Below are 18323 nucleotides of genomic sequence, written 5' to 3'. Positions count from 1 at the left end.
TGTTGGCATCACCAAAGACAATAAGAATATAGAAGGTTGAAACCTTTGGTGAAGGGCATTTCAGTGATAGCTGAGATTTTGCTAATGAGATTGCATGGGGTTTAGTTGTAATTTTTTACAATGGTTTGGTAGAGTTTTGTGAGTCTCTGTACCATGAAACTCCTTCAAAATAGGAAATTTTATCTTATTTTTTTATCTGGGAAGGAAAAAAGCCAAAAGTGTCATTGATACCTGCAGATATGTAACTGGGACTAAAAACAAGTTGCCAAACCTATGGAAAACCTATGGATTTTTCCTCTTTCATTAAATAGCATGTACATATGTTAAAAATGGAATTAGAAGAAGTTTAAAGTTAATTCTTTGCTATATAAAGATAGGGGAGGCTGGGGGGTTTGGGTTTTTTACATCTAATGTTGCTTCAGAACTTTTTTATTTTTCCTTTTTCTTTTAAGTTGTAATCTAAAGCCTGTCCTTTTGGGATTTTGTGGCTCAGGTAACAGAATGGGGTATGTTATTTCAGGCATAAAATGTAGAATAAATTTAGAATTAAAAGGCATAAAATTTAGAATAAATGTTGAGACTTTTGTTTAAACAAACAAAAGAACACCATGGCCAAAGTCTTAAATCTGCTCTTTCACTTACGAGACCTTTTTTGAGTTTGGTAGCTCATCTGAACACTTGACTGTAGACACTTTCCTTTAGTGTGGAGCATAGAGGCTTTTGCTTGGTGTCAGGAGAGCAACTATGTGCCTTCTTCATATTTCCCAGCCTTGAGGGCAAGTCAGCATGACTTCCTCTGTTGCCTGGTTCTGTGCTGATGGAGGACTGGTCTAGGTTCTGTCCTCAGTTAATAAAGAAAATCCCCTGCTGCTTCTTCGTTGTAATTTTTGTTGCTTCTTCTTAATTTTTAAGATGCACGAGTTACTCTAATCAGGAGACCTTTTTTTTGTTCAGATGTGTTTTATAGCTCTGCTGCCTGTATATCTAGGAAGTATGGGGAGAATTGCTGGAGTTCTTGAAGCAAAAGATTGCATTAACCCCACCTATTGCATGGATAGTTTATTCACTGACATATGCACATACTTATCTGTACTTCCTAGTTAAAAACCAAGATCTACTATGTTGTGGTGCAGTTGAAACATCCCTTAGGATATATCTGGTTATCTTAAAACTTTCATTGAATGCTCGTGGTTTTGCTGCTTTCACAGCCTTCTTGAACTGCTTAGCTCCCTGGGCTCCCCAGATTGCTAGCTGCCCTGCCCTGAACTTTTCTGTTCAGCTGACTTACTAGCTGGGAAGTCGGTGAATTTATGTAGTAATGGACCTTAGACCTTAGGATACACAAAGTGTTTACTAGATAAACTGTCAAAAGTGAAATTGTATCTGGGCAACTATCAAGATTACAATCCAGAATAACTAGTGTTTGCATTTTTGATGTTTCTGAAATTAAATATTTAAGAACGTGTAACGTTTGGGAAGGAGGGATCTGAGATATGTTTTTTATTCCAGTTGAATTTCTTGTTGTGGTATATATACTCTGTGTGGTATTTTCCAACAGAAAGATCTCTTCAGGTTTTTTTTTGAGTCTGTGCTTTGAACTATTCCAGATAAATTTGAGGGGTTTTAAAAATGTGTTTTTAAGTGTGCTTTTCCCCCCCACTGTATTTACAGCAACTACATAGATATAAAGACAAAGCTTTCATTAGGAAAATTAGGTGTTTAAGGAGAACAGAAAAGCTACCCTACTCTTTAAGATGTATAAGAATGTCATGACTAATACTGCACTTATGCAGTTACATCCTTAATAACATGTGGTGTCTTATTTGTGTGACGGAAACAAGCCAGATTGGTGAAGTAGCTTTCAGAGTACCTAGGTATGTTTTTCTTGGAATTTAACGGATACTCGGAATGCGTTTTCTCTTAATATAATATTATTTTGTGCTTGCAGGTAATATATGCTTTGAACACTAAAAATGATGAACATGAAGCAGCTATCCAAGCCCTTAAGGATGCTCATGAGGAAGAAATCCAACAAATTCTTGCAGAGACCAGAGAGAAGATCTTGCAGTATAAAAGTAAAGTGGCAGAAGAAATGGATCTCAAGAGAAAGATTCAGGTCTTGGAAGAGTCACTGGAAGATCACAAAAAGATGAAACATCAGGCCTTGACAGAATTTGAAGCATATAAGGATAGAGTTGAAGATATGCAGCTTTGTGCAGAAGCTCAGCATGTCCAACGTGTAGTGACCATGTCAAGGGAAGTAGAAGAGATCAGAAAGAAATTTGAGGAAAGGCTACGAAGTTTCATACAATTGCAAGTACAGTATGAAAAGGACAAGCGTACAGCTCTGGAAGACTTAAAAGCTGCCCACAGGCTTGAAATTCAAGAACTTCTGAAGACTCATCAGAGTCAGAATGCTACTTTAAGTAAGGGGCAAGAGAAAATGGAGGAATTGCATAGACTGGAGCTGGAAGACTTGAACAGTAAGGTTGAAGAGTTAAGACTGGAAAAAAAAAAGCTCATTGAGGACTATGAAGGCAAACTCAGCAAAGCACAGTCCTTCTATGAACATGAACTTGACTCTTTGAAAAGATCTCAGCTTTTTACAGCAGAAAGTCTACATGCCTGCAAAGAGAAAGAAGTGGAACTAAGAAAAGAATTTCAGAACCAGGAAAGTATGTTACGGAAGAATCTGGGGAAGCTTAAAACTGAATTGCAAATGGTCCAGGATGAAGCTGCTAGTCTGCGGGAAAAATGCCAAAAACTTCAGGTGGCTCTTGGTACTGCAGAAAACAATGTTCAGGTGAGACTGATGATATATTTTTCCCAAGACTGTGAATTTTCTTTTCCTATAAAAGTAGTATTTCCATGTGGCTGTTAGGTTGAGGTTATTAGTGTGTAAACTTAATTTTCTTTCACTCATACACGCTTGTCATCTTCTTCAATTTTTTTTTTCATTTATTTCTACTTTAAGCTTAATTGTTTAATTAACAATATTTTCACAAGCAGCAACTGAAATACTGCACACTCTTTCAGTATGCTACTGGGTTTGGCTCAGGGTTAATTTTCTCTATAGGAGCTTGTGGGGTGCCATGTTTTGGATTTGTTGGAAACAAATCCAAACATATTGGAAACAGTGTTGGTAATTCAGGAATTATTTAGGAGTTATTGCTGAGCTGTGCTTACACAGAGTCAAGGTTGTTATGGCTTTTCACCCCACCCTTCCTATGAGGAGGCTGGGGGTGTACAAGAAACTGGAATGGAGCGCAGCCAGGACAGCTGAACACAGGGATATTCCATATTATATGACATAATGCTCAGCATATAAATCTGGAGGAAGGAGTAAGCAGTGATGGGTTTGCCTCTCCAAGTCAGTGTTATGCCAGATGGAGCCCTGCTTTCCTGAGGATGGCTGAATGCCTGCCTGCCATGGGAAGTGGTGAATGAATTCCTTATTTTAATTGCTTGTATGTGTGTGGCTTTTGATTCATCAAACAGTCTTTATCTCAACCCACAAATTTTCCCACTTTTACCCTTCCAATTCCCTTCCCTGTCCTCCTTTGGCAGTAGTGAGCAAGTGACTGTGGCTTACTTAGCTGCTGACTGGGTTAAACTCCAACACAGTTTTATTTAGTGTGTTGGGTTGATCCTGGCTGCATGCCAAGTGCTCACCAAAGCTGTTCTACCACCCTTCTGCTCAGCTGAACAGAGGAGAGAGACTGTAATGAAAGACTTCTCAGTTGAGATAAGAAGTGGGAGAGATCATTCATCAGTTACTGTCATGGGCTAGACAGACTTACTTGGGAAGAAGGATTTTTCACCAATTTATTACCAAATTTATTACCAATCAAATCAAAGTACGATAATGAGAAGTTAAACCAAATCTTAAAAGAGCTCTTTCTCTCCACCCCTTCATCTTTCCTGGGCTTAACTTTATTCCCAACTCTAGAGAGTTAACTTTATTCCCAGCTCTCAAGTTCTCTAACCACTTCCCCTACACTGATGCAGGGGGAAGGGAGCCTGCAGTCAGTTCATCACACGTCTCTGCCTCTTCTGCAAGGGGCTTCAGGAGGTGGGTTTGTAGAAAGCTGCAGTGACGGTGAAACTGGTTGTATGTTGATTGTTCCTACGGTAATTTTGTTCCCAAAGAAGAGGAAGAGTCTAGTGCAGTATCTGCAACAGATTTTAAGGTCAGGTCCTACTCTGATAACTGTGGACGAAGTGATGAAATGCATAATCTCACCACATCTGGTGTCTGTTTCATTACACATCCTGTACAGTGTTTTCCCCAATTCTCTCTTCTGCTTTAGTTTCTGAAATGACTCTTTACTGTTTCAGTAACTTGAACCTCAGTCTGTATTTCCTTTTGAGCCAGAACAATATTTTCCCTCCTGCACGACTAGAACACATAACACTCTCCAAGATATCCTATTGTGAATCAGTACATCTGATTTAAGGCATTAAAGTTTAGAATCATAGAACTATAGAGTGGTTTGGAAGGTAAAGTAAAGATTATCTAGCTCCAAACCCTCTGCCATGGGCTGGGATACCTTGCACTAGACCAGCTTGCTTAGAGTCCCATCCAGCCTTGAGCACCTCCAGGGATGGGAAGTCCACAACCTCTGTGGGCAACCTGTTTCAGTGCCTCACGACCCTCAAAGGAAAGAATTTCCTCATAATATCTAATCTAAGCCTATGCTCCTTCAAGTTAAGGAAACTCCCCCCTGTCTTGTCACTACATGTCTTCGCCAAAAGTCCTTTTCCAGCTCTTTTAGGCCTTCTTTAGATACTGAGAGGCAGCTAAAAGGTCTCCCCAACCCCCTTCTCTTCTCCAGGCTGAACATTCTTTCAACCTGTCTCTATTGGAGATCCAGTGATCCAACCCTGGGATTGATTTAATGGTCTCCTCTGGACTTTTTCCGAAAGGTCCTTTTCTTTCTTGTGTTGGGGCTGCCACACCTGGACACACAGCAGTGCAGGTGGGGTCTAAAAAGAACAGAGTAGAGGGACAGAATCCCCTCCTGTGACCTGCTGGCCATGCTGCTTTTGAGGCATCCCAAGACATGATTGGCTTTCTGGGCTGTGAGTGCACATTGATAAGTCATATTGAGCTTTTCATTCCAGAGTCGTCCTCCCCAGGGCTAGTCTCCACCCAGCCTGTACTTGTGCTTGTGATTGCCCCCACCCAGGTGCAGGACATTGCTCTTGGTGTTGTTGAACTCCGTGAGGTTTGCCCAGTCCCACCTCTCAAGCCTGCCAAGGTCCCTCAGGATGACATCCCTTCCCTTCCCTTCCTTCCAGCAAGTCAACTGCGCCACACAGCTTGGTGTTGTCAGCGAGCTTGCTGAGGGTGCACCCAATACCACTGCCCATGTTGCTGAGAAACATGCTAAGAAGTGCTGGTCCCAGCAGTGACCCCCGGGAATGGTTGATAGAAGAAATTGCCCAGCTCTCATTTTATGTATCTCCACGCGTAGCTTAATTTGAGTCAGTAGTAAATGCTCTGAGTTGCAATGAAGGACGCTAAACTGCTGTGAACACATAATGTATTCTTTAATGTGAAAATCTCTCAGATACCAGAAACCAGGTTTCTAAAGTTGACCCCCAGACTCTGTGGACCATTTAATAGGATTTTTTTTTCATTTACCTTTTTGAATATTGTCACATTTCTCTTATACATTACTGTCATGCCATGTACCCATTATCTTGTTCTTCAAAAAGTATTTTTGAAGCATTGCATATAATAGACATTGAATATGGGAATAATATTGCACTATTTCAGCTTTTGTGTGAATAAAACTTATTTGCTGAAAGGTCTCTTCTGTACCTTTTAACCTAATGTTCAATTAAATTGACATGATTGTATATGATGGTAACAGGTATTATGTGTTTCCTCTAGGTTCTTCAAAAACAGCTAGATGATGTGAAGGAGGAAGAGATGTCATTGTTAAGCAAACACAAAGAAGTGGAAAGTGAGCTTGCAGCTGCTAGAGAGCGCTTACAGCAGCAGGCCACTGATCTTGTTCTCAAAGCCAGTATGTATGTCAGTAACTTAATCTGGAAACAAACTTCATCCTTTTATTCTAGCCTTTTCTTTTTGTCAACCTCATGCAGGTTTAGAGTGCCTAGAGACTGTTTAATGCTTTCCATAGAATTTTCCAACGAGTTTTGACGGTTTTTAAACTTTTTTGCTATCAGATGCATTGTACTTAAATTTCCTTTTTTGTGTGCTCATTTGTCCAAGTGCTGTACTTTGTATGGCCTGTATGTATCTTGCAGGCCTTGGAACTGCATATATGCAGAACAATTCTGCTCTGTATCTGTTCTCCACATAGTAACTGAGACATGCTTCCTGTTCTTCCACCTTTTTTCAGTTGTCTTTTCTTTTTGCTGATGCTGTGGTACTCTCCTTTATACCTACTGTCAGAAGATTTGCAGCTTATTGAATAATAAATCCTTTAAAATTTTCTCTATAGCTGCTTTTGTTGCTCCTTTGTAGTTGCTGTCATGTGGAAAGGCACAAAAAATAGCTTAAGACCTGACTGTACACATGCAGGTTTCCTTTCCTTCTTTAGCATTGTCTCCCTAGCATGCTCAGTAGTAGGCATGGGCCCCAGTTCTTGAAGTTATACAACTATACAATAGGTAGGGTTCTAGGGCTGAAAAAGGGGCCCCTGACTTTTCTTTGGCCTTGTTGAATTAGACCAATTATAGCAATTTTTGATTGTTTTCCACAAAACTTAGCACAAGCCCAGGAGTAGTCTAGGCTGGATGTTGGAAGAGTACAGCGACCAGCAGGAGCCCAAGACTGCAAGATCCTATTAGATCAACCAGCTAAAAGGAATAGGCTTGCCTCTGAGAGTATGTAAAATGGGCATCTGACCCTCCAAAAGGTGTTTTGTGAGGCAGTCATAGAAAAATTCATGGCTGTATGAGAGCCCTGTTCTCATACACTCTAAAGCTGTTGCTGCTTCATTCCTCAGGCAGAAGCATGAGAGGGTTTCACCAGGCCACCCCAAATGTAGTGGAAATAAATACCCAGGCTGCTTTTCTGTATTACTGATGGCATGGAGTCAGCAAGCCTGTGACTGAGGCCAGCCATGGTGTCCTCTGGCACTGAGGCTTTCAGCTTTACCAAACTCAGTGGTGCTGACAGTGGTACCTCTTTGTTTTAGAGCATCACTGTGCAACAAGAACCAGGATCCCTGTTTGCAGTGGTGCCACCAAGCCATTGCCATGTGGGGTATTTGGGTGCCAGCCTGTTTGGAAATGGTTTCTGACACTGGCCCACTGCCATCTCCTTGATTTTCAGCTCACATGGTCAAAAATCCTTCCTCAAAGAAACTGAATTCTCATACTTAATTACCATAAAGAATGTTTACTCATCGTATTTCAAATTTAGAACACTCTCTTGAGTCTCTTTGGGGCATTTAAAATATTCTTCTTCCATTTATCCTGAGATTGCCTACTTGTAAGGAAAGTGCTGCATTCATACCTTTTTTGTAGAGCATGAGGAATGGGAAACCTGTCTTCTGTGTTGGTATTGCTAGGACAAAAGCTCTAGATCAGTGTCTGTGTGCTTACAATGAAATATGTATGACATACTTCTATGAAAAAAAGAAAATTGTCATTTTATTTTTATTATTGCTAGATTATAAAATTTTGGGTTTGAAAATACCTTTCTTAAATGGCTGAACTTTTGAAATAAGGATTTAAAAAAAATGTTACAGAACCTAAGCATACCCGTTGTCCTGTCTTCCTCTTCAGTTTTCTGTTTTACAAACAAAAATGTTTAAATAAGTTCTAGAATTCTCCAGGGCTAAATACAGTTAGAGGTGTGCATTTTAAATGAAATTACTATTAGTTCTGAGGCATTTTTAATTTCTGAATTTCATTATATATCTCATAGCTCCTCCCTTCACATTGTGTCCACAGGCAACAAACAGTTTCCTTTTTGGCACATCTTGCTTTTTACAACAAATGGAAATTAATCATGAGGTTCAGTGATTTTGTCATGTGAGAAATAGCATATACTCCACTTTCATAGCTATTCCTTAGTGACTTAAATTTAAAAGCAATGCTTTGTTATAAAACTGAACTGTCATTCAACCTGTCATTTTTAAAATTTATAATAAAATGAGAAGGGAAACAACAGTCTTCCCTAGAAACTGAGACTACAAAAAACCCAGTAGAAAATTATTCAGAGTAAACAGTATCTCTCATCTTTCAGTTGGACCTAACTAGAAGCATCCTCTTTTTCTAAACAGTTTTCTGTTCACTTCAAAGCCTCTCCCAAAATAACAGCAATTTCACTGCTTTAGTCAGTTAACTACAATAACAGATATATCAGGAAGAACAGACAGAAATTTCTGAAGTCATAGACCTTTGTCAGCTGATTGTGTGAAGGACAGATGATTATATTGTGTAGTTTGAAATTGTACTTCCTTTGCTTGTTTTTTTCCAAAAATATACACAAAGAAATTAAAAGGAAGCCTCCAACCTGCAAGGATTTAGATACTTTACTATAGAGAGAGTTTTGTTATATCTTTTAGTCATAGCCCTTTTGCAAAATAAAGTGTAATTCCCTAAGTTTTACAGCAGATAAAGCTATGTATCTAGTCTGCCAGATAAATTATGAGTTTGATAAAACAATGACATGTTTATCTTTAGACATCAGTGTTCTGCTTTCTGTTGTCAATCTTATTCTAGGATAGAAATATGCAGGTTTAGGTGGGATCAATTCTTCAGTGTTCTTAGAATTGCCTACTTCTGCTTTCCTTTGGGAGTCAATGTGCAACTTTGAATGAGGAAAATTGAAACGAAAGGCGCCCCAGCACCAAGTGCTCTACTGTTGTTGGGCTTTTTGCAATAAAACTAAACAAGTGAGAAGTGGAGAGGAAGATAAGTATTGCCATGGACAAGGGAGATCCATATGCAAGCTTCCACTGGAGTGGTACTATCACCGGAATATAAATGTGCACTTCAATTGCATGAAACCAATGCTATGAGGTTTTAAAGAGCTGTTTTGTTTTTAGGTCACATTGGAATGCTTCAAGCTACTCAAATGACTCAAGAAGTTACAATCAGAGACTTGGAATCAGAAAAGTCTAGATTAAAGGAAAAATTGTCCCAGCTGGAAGAGGAAAGGAATTTATTACAAAGCAAAACACAGAGTCTGGATGAGCGACAAAGGCAGCAAATTCTGGCATTGGAGAAGGTTAAACAGCTTATTGGCTTTAGTTGAATAAAACCAAAAACACTAGGATTCTCAGAAAAGAAAATATTATGCTTTAATTTTTGTTTGATATGACCAGACTAGAACCAGTATGTTTCAAGTATATCTCATGTAGCAGCAAAGAATGACTAATGTAGAGTGTGAACTGAGATTAAAGGGAAGTCAGATGAAATGCTTCTTTGTTAGAAGATTGTCCAATGCAGTCAGACTGCTTTGGACAATCTTCTAACAATTTCATTTGATTTATGACCTTGTGTTTATATGCCTAGTATCTAAATTGTCTGAGGAAGGACAAATGTGAAATAATTAAAGAACAGTTTAAAAGGCCATTTGCTGAAAATGCATTGAACATGTTTGAAAATACTAAACAGAAATTTTTTATAGGCTTGATACCCGATCGTTGTTTTGCCAGATTAAATAGAGGAAAAATTAGGTTTTTAATAAGTATGTATTGTTTTGCATGGATCTTTTAAAATTACCTTTTTTGTTACTGAATCACATAGTCAGTGCTTAATGTTTGCTCATTTTTTTTAATATGGAAGTTAATTTTTAGCAGATTTATGTCATCAGCAATGTTTGTTTTTTTTTTTTTTATTCCTACTGTTCAGATTTTTTTACCATTGAATAGATTTCTTTTCCTGTACTTTATAGAAAGTAAATGAAGCAAGGGAAACACAACGTGAATATTATGAGAAGGAGCTGGTAAAATTACAAGCAAGATTGGAAGGAGAGGCTGCACAGTTAAAGGAGGCTCATTCCAAGACCTTAGAAGAATTGGCATGGAAACACCATACTGCAATTGAGGCTGCACACAGTAATGCTAATAAGGATAAGAAGAAACTGCAGATGGTATGTTCTTATTTTCTAAGTAATCAAACAAAAAGCAACTGTTACAGTTTGCATCTTGTACTGCATGGTTTTGTTTTATGGCAATCTTAATTTAGAATTACCTGCAGGCCTCTGAAGAAAATGCTTAGCCTTTAGAAAAATAACAAATGTTGTGGAAGAAAAAAAGCATTTGTACTGTCATTTGTCGGCATACAGAAGATAAATTCTCCATTTATACAAATGTGTTTTTGAGTATAAGAGTTTTGTTTTCCTGGGATTTGGGACCCATATTCAGAAGGGTTGGTATATCAAGATCTGTTCTTCTGAAGGAGATGAGAGATTATATTATTATAACATTTATTTACAGTTTTCATTGACAGGCCAGAAGTACAGAAAGATATTTTATTAGGACTGATATTTTATTAAGCTCTGTGTGTACACAGAAGATGACAACAGCTGTTCTAAGCACACATCATAAAATTATGTGCTGTACAGCAGCTCACTTTCCAGCAATTATACATTTACCTTTGACTGGAATCCTGAAACTGAAAGGCTTTTTTTGTTTCACAAATCTGGCCTTTTCTTTCTCAGGATGAGAGGACCATTTTTTAATTATTATTTCCTAATGTGATTGTATGTGAGTTATACACAAATTTTGCCTTGCACAGGAAATAAAGGATTAAGTGTTTAATGTGAGGCTTTGTTGTATTTCTTTTGATGTATTCACAGGAAACATACCAAGAACCATGGTTGTAGTTAGTGATGTGCATCTCAGACAGATTTGGTTTGTTTGTGTAAATTTTTCTACTAGTATGTTGTTTCTTAGGTCAATTTTTAATAAATCCAAAATATTTTTTGTCACCCAGTAATTGAAGTAGTTCTCAGACATGTATGCTTATGATCTTTCAGGTTTACTTTTTTAAAAACTTTAGGCATGCCTGTTATTAAGACAATGTCTCTTAGGGTTTCTGTGTATATTTTTCTTTTAGTTCAGTAAGATGTGGGGTTCTTTTGTTTTGTTTGTTACTAAAATAATGTGGAGAATAAATCAAAAGGAGGTCACAAACTTTTTTTCTGAAATCACTAAACTAGTTTAAATAGGAAACACCTCTCTAAGTGTGAGAAATATGAAATTATTTTTACAAGGAAAAACTAGCTATGGAGAGATGCTGGGATCAAGATCTCAATCCGATTTCACTGATGTTAAATCTAATCAGATTTTACTATCTCCTCTGTCAAACCTGTCTCACTAAGCACATGCTGTGGTGATCAAGTAATCCTAGGAAGAAAACAGCCAAGCTTAAATACGGAGCAGAATTGAATTTTGTATGAGGAAGAAGCATGGTACTAGGAGCCTTGGGATAGAGGACATGAGGATTCATTGGGATTGGGAGCCTGGGAAATGCATCTGGGGAACAGAAAAGAATTCAGCAGAATTAGAGTAGGACTCAAAAAATAGCTCAAATATTTCTTTTTGCTTCAGTATTTCCATCTATAAAATGAGCTGTAAAAATGGCATCAGGAGGGTTATTAAAATAAAATTGCTAATAATTTTGCAGTACCGCACAGCTGTACTGACAAGTATCATCAGAGAAATAATTGCTCTGTTATCAGAATAGGGTCTAAATAGCACCAGTGGGATTTTGCAGACAGCAGATTTCAGTGTGAACAAGACAAATTGATCAAGTTTCACTGAGCAAGGAGCATTTATCCCACATGTTGACTCATGTGGACCCAGTGAAGAAAGCAGGCACTTGAGTTTTACCTTGTTTAGTAATGAGTTTGTGACAGTGTAACCCTCTGTTCTGTCACTCTGACTAGCTTCTACCATGAATGAAGAGATCATGCAGGCAGTGTACACAAGAATCATTCATTGCCTGCCACATACCCTAAAGAAGTGCTAAAACTAACAAACTGCTTAATGTGCTTTCCACCCCCTGCAAAACACTTGAGGCATCTGGGTTTGGATGAAGAAGACTTGGCCTGTGTGGCTTCTTGGAGTTGGCTGGGTTGACACTACATTGCTGTCTTGCAGTAGGAAACCTGGGTTTCCCTAGACTTTTATATCTTTTACTGACTGTTTTTCCTCTTTAATGCTTTAGTTCTTTCTCCCTATTTCCCCTAATTTTACCAATACTGTACTTTTTGTTTCAGGCTCGCTCTGGTCTATGTATTTTCATGGGCATTTCTGAGATAATACTGATTTTTCAGAAACCTGAGCCTAGGTCTGCACAGAGGCACTGAGTTGATACTAAGCCTTGCATTTCAGCTGAGCCCCTAGGAAGGAGTTAATTAAAGAGCCTCTAGCTCCATAGAAAACCTTGAAGCCTTGTATGGTGTGACTCTAGAGCACCTTGCTTGGCAACCTTAATTTTCTTCATGAAAACTTCACAGTATTATCAGCTATATAGTATATTTCACTGAAATATGTAATAAAATTCTCAATTTTAACATGTTTCCTTTAAAGTATCTTGTGAAAGAAATTGTTCTTCTGAAAATATATTCTGAATATTAATAAGGCTGAAGTATAAATTTGTAGTTTTCCTAAAAAAATACGAAAGTTTCTAACATTTATGTGTGTATAGGTACACACACAGAGCATAGGCTCATGTAAGAGAAATATAATTAATCCAGCAGTTATTTTGAGAATTTGGGTATTACACCATAAAGGTTGATGAAAACAGGGGTGTTACTTGATTCTTTCCATATAGTTAAACTTGAAAAGTAATTTTGTTCTACACAAATGTAGTAGATATGTTGGCTTGGCTTTTTTTTCATTAATTGTAACATTCTAAAAAACTTCACAGAGCTCAATCAGGATTTTAAGATTTATTCTTTCCTGTGGGGATTATTTGTAGGAAATGGATGGGGGAAGGCTGAAAGATGTGCAGATTTATCAGTGTAATTTTATAGAAAATGAAAAATTCTTCTTTCAACTCAGACTGAAAAACTGTGAAAGTAGGTATTTTTTTAAAGCTTTTGATAACTGAGAATTTATTGAGTCCTGTTAGTCTTTATTTTGTGATTTAAGGATGTTAAATTATAAAATAAACTGAAAAGTTACATTTGTTGCAAAAGGAAATAAATATTCATGCTTTAACAGTTTCAGGAAAGGGTTGAGATCACAAGTATTTATGCCGGTTAGAATCATTCCCGTGTGGTAGATCTGTAATGTGGTAGATTTGCAATGACTCTGTGGCAAGTATTTAATATTTCTTCCATCCTTCCTGTTTCCGAAGGAGTTGGAGCAGCAGTTTGAGAAGGAGAAGCTGCATTTGGAGGATGATAAGAATCAGCTCCGACAGCAGCTGGAAAACGTGAAGGAAGAGCTGACAGCGAAGCTGACTTCTGCCAATCAGGAGGCAAGACTGTCTTGTTTGTTTCACTACAACATCTCATCAATAGTGGTCCTAGACTCCAGGACAGGTCTAGGACTATGCTGTTGAGTGTTTAATGCCTTACTTCTGTTTAGAGTGGAGTATTCTTAAAATACGGCAAGTTAGTTGATTGCTTCTGAGCAATGATTTTATTCTCCTTTGCAAAATTAACAAAGCAAGAGAGATGTAACCAGCTGATGTAAGCAGCTCTTTATTTTTAATTATTTTTATTTTCTCATTAGGTACACAGACCTCTGCACAAAATATATCAGGAGAAATGGAAATTTAACTGCATGTAAACTCATATTTGGTTATGGTTTACATGTCATAAATTTTGGTCAGTTTCGTGACTTGCAAATTGTCTTCATGTATTTTCATCAAAAGATGATATGAGATACTTTTAGTAAGATCCAAATTATTTGCTATGTCATAATATATGCAATTGATATTAAATGAATCATATCTCAAGACAGTTTTAATTTTTTTTAGTTGAAATCACAACCTTTTCACAATACAATATTTTGAAACTAGAAGTACATTCTACTGATATCAGAAACATCAAACCATTTTTCTCTGGAATTTTTACCTTGTTTCAAGAACATATTTCATCAGCTTTATTGTTCAGCAAGCCCTATGCATGATTTTAGTGTGTGCTTTGAGAGACTTAAACATGAATTTAAGTATTTTTTTTTGCAGCAACATTTTTCATTACTGCTTTCTATACTGTTCAACATTTGGAGAGAGCAGGTGTCTCATTCTGGTGACTTACAAATTGCACAAATACTAAACTAGCTTAAGGAAAAAACATGCATGTTTTTAATATACTAAATGGGGAAGTTCGCCCTTCCAAAAGTATAAATTTTATTTGTTAATAAATTATATATAACTGTATTGATAATGTATTGATGGATTGCTATATTAATAAGTTTATAATGTATTTGATTATTATATATTAAGGTATATATTCTGAAAATATGTATTAACATATTCAAATTCCATATTCCAGTTCCAAATACATATGCCATATGTATTAACATATGTCCAATATTGAAGTTTATATACACCTTTGCCAGGATAAATGTAATACCATATATTCTGCATAGTGAAGGAATGAGAGAAAACATACAGGCAATAAATTGGGGTTGGTCTGTAAATCCACTCCATATCAGAGGAGAAATGTTCTATTTCATTACCATGTTTATCTCGAGCACATGAAAGAAGGGCTTTAGTCGCAACCACAGTTTGGCCTTAGATCTCTATTGACAACTAACAGCAGTTTCTCAATGCCTTTGCTGACCTAAAAGAAGCTTTCCTGTGATGTCAGCATTAGCTTAGCCCTTGCATTGCTACTGTTGCTTTTTTTTTTTTTGGTTTGCTTTAAGTTACAGAAGTCATTTAACAGTAGGCTTGTATTCTTTACTTTCTGTGGATGCTAGCTCAGTTCAGGCTTCCCTGCTGAGAAAGCTGCTTTTGAGCCCATGCCATCTTCTTTTCTTTTTGACAGACTTTCTGGTGGCAATTATCTTAGCTAAAGGATGAGGGGAAGATTCAAGCCTCATTAGGCTTGCTTCTAGTACTAAGCTATTTAAGAGCAGTGTAATCTTGAATACTTGCCAGAGATGTTTTTGGGAATTCGGGTTAAGTCAGAATAGTGGCTTTCTCATGCGTGTTTCAGGATGAGACTGGCTGTTCACTCTGTAGATGTGTTTCCTTCCACTGTAGACCAGCCAAGGCTTTTTAGAATATCAATATGTTTGTATCACTTGGCGCAGTCATCTAAGGGCTTGCTGTCTCCATGCAAAGGATTTCTGATGTTGTTATTAAGGATCATTTTAAACAGCCTCCATCACTGCTTTCTTGGCAGCAGAATATATCTTAAGCCCTGTGAGTGGCATTCCTGCCTGCTCCCATATCCTTTAGATCTACAGGACTGCTATTCATATGGTGCTACTATCAGATACATAGAGAGCAGTGCACTATCAGGATATCAATACAGTTTGGGGACAGTTCGTCATGTCGGTAGCACTGCAGTGCTCTGTAGGGAATTACTGGTTGTTTGAATATAACTCAAAGGAGCACAAAGGCAAGTTTACAGGAGTTTTTCACTGAGATCTCTCATGCCAAAGAAATTCTGGATTCCTTTCTGAGAGGAAAGGAGGAGTTCCACTTTTTAAACACTTCAGAGGTTTTTGACAGAGGGAGAGAGTTCTGGGAGAGAGAGGTGTGTCTCTGTGTGTATTATAAACAGTATTTGTATGTAATTATTCTAACAAACAGGAAGAGTGGTTACAATTCTTACCTGTCCATGCCTGCAAACCAAAAGCTAGTATTTTTTTGTTACACTTGTCCCATTTTGAATGAATTTGTCTCAACCTACAAAGGCAATAGCATTAACTATTGCTTTGGCAAAAAAAGCACTTCCAATTAGCTGCTGTTCTTTGTTCCTCCCTGCCTCCCATTTTTCTGTTCTTCCAACCTACATACTTAAAATCTTTTTCTTTTCTGTAGCTGGTGAACAGTGTTCACCAGTGTTCATTCTGTCTCTCATATTTTTAATTGAAGCAAATAAGTGTAGTGTCATCATTTTACAGGTGGGAAGCTGAAGGACAAACAGGCAGGAAAAAAGAGTATTGTTACATAGCAGTTAAGGAGATTGTTACATTATAGGTACAGTTGCTAGGTTGAGTTTTAAACAGGCTGGACAGGTAGCAATCTGAAAACAGAAACTTAAACCCTAGCAAAAGTTAATTTATGTATTAGATTAGAGTTTATGTATTTTGAAATATTTCTCATTAATTTGCCTAAAACATGATGTCTTTTTTTTTTTTACTAGTAAAAATCCTTTAATTGAGGCTTTGCTTTTATAATATTACAGGAATTTGTTTTTAAATACAGAAGCATTGAGTGATATTAAAGGAGAACAGGTAGTGCAACTAAAACTTTGTCTAGGTCAGAATTAGGAAACACTGAAGAACACCAGGATGGCTTGGCTGCCATTAGTAATATTTATGGAAATTAGAGGTTTTTTTGTAATGTCACAGGTGTGTCGTCTGCAAGACCTAGTACGAAAAAGTGAGCAAGGCCTCGGGACCGCAGAAGGACACATCTCCAGTCTTCAAGAAGCTCAGGAAATACTCCAGAAGGAACTAGAATTAACTAGAGCAAGACTGCGAGAGACCACAGATTCACTGTATAGTGTTGAGGTAACCATATTGTTGGAGAATAAATTGTGCAAAGCACAGTTAGGGTGATTTTGGTCTTGTTTTTAAAATAGCTAGAAGTGTTATGGGATGCCCATGACAGAAGAAGCCTCATATGGCTTCATTAAAGGAGAGATTTCTATTTTGAGAAGAAAATTTAAAACATGGAAACTAGGATAGGTTCTTGTGGGGCTTGAGGGTTTCTTATTTTTATTTTATTGGTTGGTTGTTTTGGGATGGGTATTTTTTGTTTTCAGAACATTTTTAGTATTTAACAGGTAGTGCTGCAGGCATATCTTTGTATGTTTAATGTAAGTTGTAGCTGCCAAAACATGTCCATACAAAATATGTTCAGAATTTTATGAAAGAATATGAGTTAACACTTGCAATTCCAGATGGTTCATGTCATGATGCAAAACAAGGTCCGGAGCTTACTAACTCTGAAATTCACAGAAATCTTTTTGATGAGTTATTTGAATACATAAATGCCATGTTTTCCTTGGAAAATGGACACAGATTTCATTTCAGGCTCCAATTTGGAATTTCAGTAAAGACTTGAGAATAGTTTTTAGATGTATGCTAGGATATCTGTAAGGATAGCAGACTGTCACCTAGAAAATGTGACCACTTTATACCATTAAGCAATTAATTTGCCTAGGCACAAATGTATTGTCATTTTAATTGGCTTAGATGGAAGTAGAACTGTCAGTTAGTCTGTCAATAGCTTATTGACTGCAATACTGGGCAAACATTTCCTTTTTGTTTCCTCAGTAAAGAATGTACATTTAAAAGATCACAGAAGTATTTGACATAGAGCAGCAAATATTATATTTTTTTTTTCACTGAACATGTTTTCATATTTTCTTAACAAAACCAGCCTGAAACAGCTTACTGGTTTTTTTTTTTATTTCTTTCAGCTACAATCTTAGAGGTGCACAATATTATTGTTTATAACTTTCTCTGTATTTTTTTATAATGTCTCTAAATGTTATTATTAACCAGTATTGGTCTCTTCACCTATTAAAACATTTCAATATTCATATATAGTAGGCAATGAAATACTGGCAATGAAATTAATCTTAACAGATTTAAAAATTTATCAAAATGCTGCAGAAAAGGTCTCATTTTAAAAATTAATAATTCAATTTAGGGGGTTATGTTTGCTTCATGAATGAAGCAAGCACTGCTGAACAACATTCATGTAAGTAGTATTTCTAGGTGGTACCTATTCTATTAGGGTAAAATTTCAGCAGAAATTGATGGGAATTTTAAAGGTGTTCCCTGTGTTCAGAGTGTGAAACCTTGTTTCTAGCAGGCTTGTCCTATTGAGAAACAGAAATGAACTTTGAACTTTCTGTCTATACAGAGAGCTCATACTTTGAAATTCAAATACTGGATATATGATGCTTTAAAAAAATTTTAAAATAAAATTCAAAGCATTCTTTACAAAGGACCTAAGCTACATGCTCTAATTGTGAAGTAAGTCTTCCAGTGAATGGGACTTGTTGACCTTTTGAGGTTCTTTGCAACATAAATTATTTTGTGATTCAGCGTTAATGGTATGTGAAAAGTTTGCAGAATGGCTTACTGGAAAATTGCTTTTTATAGGAATACAGACTTCTGTTTCACAAATAAGAAGTATCAGGAGATGTATAAGCATTAATTGTGCATAACTAGGAATTT

At 37.0% G+C, this 18323-nt stretch overlaps 1 protein-coding gene across 7 annotated transcripts in view; it reads left to right on the top strand.

The window, feature by feature from the left end:
• Positions 1-18323, top strand: part of FAM184A (family with sequence similarity 184 member A) — a 73112-nt gene that overhangs the window by 24078 nt on the left and 30711 nt on the right. For all 7 annotated transcript variants that reach the window (XR_014616014.1, XM_084202250.1, XM_084202252.1 and 4 more), the window contains exons 2-7: positions 1949-2803; positions 5900-6035; positions 9036-9217; positions 9887-10084; positions 13303-13425; positions 16482-16643. Coding sequence is in view for 6 of the 7 variants with exons in the window: in XM_084202250.1 (XP_084058376.1) it covers positions 1949-2803; positions 5900-6035; positions 9036-9217; positions 9887-10084; positions 13303-13425; positions 16482-16643 (1656 nt within the window). In the remaining variant the exon portion in view is untranslated. The remainder of the gene's footprint in view (positions 1-1948; positions 2804-5899; positions 6036-9035; positions 9218-9886; positions 10085-13302; positions 13426-16481; positions 16644-18323) is intronic.

Source organism: Fringilla coelebs, assembly GCF_963513975.1.
Source record: "Fringilla coelebs genome assembly, chromosome: 3".
NCBI classification, from domain to species: domain Eukaryota; kingdom Metazoa; phylum Chordata; class Aves; order Passeriformes; family Fringillidae; genus Fringilla; species Fringilla coelebs.
The sequence above is the reverse complement of the archived record's forward strand: the minus strand, read 5'-3'. Positions and strand labels throughout refer to the sequence as shown.